General features: G+C 41.0%; 1 protein-coding gene across 1 annotated transcript in view; it reads left to right on the top strand.

The window, feature by feature from the left end:
- The window catches only part of LOC106810351 (sodium-dependent serotonin transporter-like), a 42,318-nt gene that overhangs the window by 35,298 nt on the left and 3,048 nt on the right, over positions 1–3,972 (top strand). Inside the window, exons 5-7 of the mRNA XM_014813667.1 lie at positions 660–788; positions 1,412–1,511; positions 2,853–2,953. Of these exons, the coding sequence (XP_014669153.1) occupies positions 660–788; positions 1,412–1,511; positions 2,853–2,953 (330 nt within the window). The remainder of the gene's footprint in view (positions 1–659; positions 789–1,411; positions 1,512–2,852; positions 2,954–3,972) is intronic.

Here is a 3,972-nt window from a genome sequence, read left to right as displayed (position 1 = left end):
AGAGAAGAGAGAGAGAGAGAGAGAGAGAGAGAGAGAGAGAGAGAGAGAGAGAGAGAGAGAGAGAGAATGGAAGGGAGGGAGAGAGAGGCTCATATGTCCCCCAGGGTACTGCCGGAACGTACCCTGGGTACGGTCCGGTATACCGAAACGTACCCTGGTAACCATCTAGCTGATATGGTTAGGGTTAGGGTTAGGGTTAGGGAGTAGGCGTAGGCGACTCCCTAGACTCGTTAGTGGAGTAGGCGAGGTACGGTCCGGCATATTAGATAGTAGTATTTAGTACGTTCCAGATTATCCGGACCGTACTCAGGGTACGTTCCGGCAGTACCCTGGGGGAAATAGACCCTATCAGCGAGAGAGAGAGGGGGAGAGAGATTGAGCGAAAGAGAGAGATGGAGAGATAGTGAGTGACAACGAGAAAGAGAGAAAAAAGAGATTGGGGAGAATGAACAGGGATACATATTCTTCTTATTATTCTTCCTCCTCTCACTCCACCTCCCCCTCCCCCTGTTATTATTACTATTACTATAACTATTATTAATGTTGTTGTCATTATTATTATTATTATTATCATAATTATCACGATTACTATTATTATTATGCAGCTGCATTACTGCTATTACAAACACCTTGTTCATGTCTTGCGTGTGATTGGATAGTTCGGCGGTCTGGAGTCTCTCATCACGGGACTGTGTGACGAGTATCCCAAGATCAAGAAGAACAGAGAGCTATTCGTCGGTCTACTCATGATATACTGTTTCCTAGGAGCGCTACCTACCTGCACATACGTGAGTAACTACCCAACTAACCGCATGCGTGATAAAAATAATCCACGTACTCCTGTTATAATTATATTTGTATATAGTCTCGTCATCGGAGAAATCATATCGACGACGATGATGATGATAATGACGATGATGACGATGACGATGACGATGACGATGACGATGACGATGACGATGACGATGACGATGACGATGACAAGGCTATGCGACGTAGCAAAGGTAATTATCCGAATAAATACTTCGCTGCAAACCCGTTTTACTGTATTTGTCTCTATGTAGCTTCAGATCCTGAAACCATTCTTAAGCCCTTACATATATATATATATTGTTTAAGCTATATACATGTGTGTTGTGATAGTTTTTTGTGCAGCATTTTCTTAGTGAGAACGCTTCGTCGTACACCTGGATGTAGTTCTACGATGCATTCGGCATTCCTCTGTCCATCCTCTTCAACAAGTTATATACATGTGTGTTGTGATAGTTTTTTGTGCAGCATTTTCTTAGCGAGAGCGCTTCGTCGTGCACCTGGATGTATTTAATGCAAGCACGATGCTTGCATCCTCTCCGAATCTGTTCTCATCATCATCTGCTGCCGCTGCTGCTACGGCTTGTTTTATCTGCTGCAGGGCGGAAACTACATGATTCAGTTCTACGATGCGTTCGGCATTCCTCTGTCCATCCTCTTCATCGTGTTTCTTGAGTCAGTCGCCGTGTGCTGGTTCTACGGTGAGTGAGAGCTTGGAGGTCAAGGGCGATGAGGCTGAAGGTCATTTCGTTTTCTCACTGCTACAGATGCCCACCGGTCCCCCCCCGAATTACTGTAGGGTCTGTAGTACGAGTCTTCCTTAAGCTGGGAACGTTGAAAAACTTAGCATCTCGTCGATTTTTCTATCGTTTCATGCAGCTTGGTTTTTTTCAGCTTTACACCGCATCATCAGTGATCTTTCTGTTATGATAATCTGTATGTAATTGTCGGTTTCTTATGCCTTTTGCTCATTTTTTATCGGAAAAAAAATAACAGACCCCTCACCCCCAAAAATAAGTGTCATTTGTCAACGCACTGAGCGTATATGGGCACGACAGATGTGTGGAGGAGGAGGGTTGTCGAATTATATTATAACTATAAGACATGAATATCTCCGAGCTTTGTGTGTTAAAGCCCAAGCAAACCCAACTATGCGTATTTTTCAATAAAAACACTAAACGATAATATTTTACTAATGCATATAGTTGAAAAAAACCTAGCTACACTTTACCAGGGTTAAAAAACGTGTTTTTACGGGGGTTCGCAAAGGCTTTAACGCCACAATGTATGACAATATGGCCACTCAACAGATGTGTGCCAAATGCGAATATTATCATTATCTCCTTCGCGCCTCTATTTAGAGAGAGATTCGTCGAACTTCTTTCAATTGGAAAGATTCGCTGGAAGAGTTTTTCATTTTTGTTTAATCAATCCGAAATTTCGGACGCGTTGATTCCGGTTGCAAGTGATTAACGCATTGTTGAAACGCGCGCGCGAGAAAGGAAAAAAAACGCGCAGACGAAGGCAGTTGTCATAATATTATCCTAGCGTGTAATTTGCACACACAGCCCATCGCTTAACGCGAACACAGCGTTCGTTACAGCGGGATCGGCGTGGCAATGATTATGAGAGGATGTAGCGTTTATTGTGACAGTATGTGACGTTATGTGACGTTATGTGGCGTTTATTATGACATTATGTGACGTTATGTGACGTTTATTGTGACAGTATGTGACGTTATCGTGACGTTATGTGACGTTATGTGACGTTTATCGTGAGATTATGTGACGCTATATGACGTTTTATCGTGACGTTATGTGACGTTGTGACGTTACGTGACGTTATGTGACATTATGTCACATTACGTGACGTTACGTGACGTTATGTGACGTTGTGACGTTACGTGACGTTATGTGACATTATGTCACATTACGTGACGTTACGTGACGTTATGTGACGTTGTGACGTTACGTGACGTTATGTGACATTATGTGACGTTGTCGTGAGCTTATGTAAGATAATGTGACGTTTCTCGTGTTTAGGCGTGGATCGTTTCTCGTCGGATATTGAGACGATGGTCGGGTTCAGACCGGGAATCTACTGGCGTCTCTGCTGGACCTTATTCAGCCCCGTGTTTATGTTAGTAAGTAAACAACACAAGATACATCATCAGGAGCGTCATAATATAGACTATATTAGACTATATAGATAATATAGACTATATTAGACTATATAGATAATATAGAATATATTAGACTATATAGATAATATAGACTATATTAGACTATATAGATAATATAGACTATATTAGACTATGTAGATAATATAGACTATATTAGACTATATATAGATAATATAGACTATATTAGACTATATAGATAATATAGACTATATTAGACTATATAAATAATATAGACTATATTAAACTATATAGCTAATATAGACTATATTAGACTATATAGATAATATAGACTATATTAGACTATGTAGATAATATAGACTATATTAGACTATATATATAGATAATATAGACTATATTAGACTATATAAATAATATAGACTATATTAGACTATATAGATAATATAGACTATATTAGACTATATAGATAATATAGACTATATTAGACTATACCATATATTATATAGGCTATATCATGACGCTCCTGATATCATTGTAACGTAATTGGTTGCGTACCTCATTTAAAACGTATAAGTGAGCAACATAAGATATCACCAGCGGCATCATAGTATAGACTATATTAGACTATAGAGATGATATAGACTATAGAGACAAATATAGACTATATTATGACGCTCCTGATATATCATTTATAACGTAATTGGCGGACGAGAACGCGTGAGTGAGGAGGTAAATGGGGAGAACTTCATGTGCGTGCGCGCGTTCGTGTGCGCGTCCGTGTGTGCATGTGTATGTGTGTGCGTGTTCATGTGTATGTGCGTGGACGTTCGTGTGTGGGGGGGGGGGTGGGCGTGTGTGTGTGTGTGCGCGCGTGTGTGTGTGTGTGCGCGTGTGTGTGTGTGCGTGTGTGTGTGTGTGTTTATGTGTGTGCGTGTGCGTGTGCGTGTGTGTGTGTGTGCATGTGTGTGTGCGCGCGTGTGTGTGTGCTTGTGCGTGCGTGTGTGTGTGTGTGTGCGTGTGCG

This window comes from Priapulus caudatus, unplaced genomic scaffold, assembly GCF_000485595.1.
Source record: "Priapulus caudatus unplaced genomic scaffold, Priapulus_caudatus-5.0.1 Scaffold435, whole genome shotgun sequence".
NCBI lineage: Eukaryota > Metazoa > Priapulida > Priapulimorpha > Priapulimorphida > Priapulidae > Priapulus > Priapulus caudatus.
Note: the sequence above shows the minus strand (reverse complement) of the source record. Positions and strands in the feature narration are given on the sequence as shown.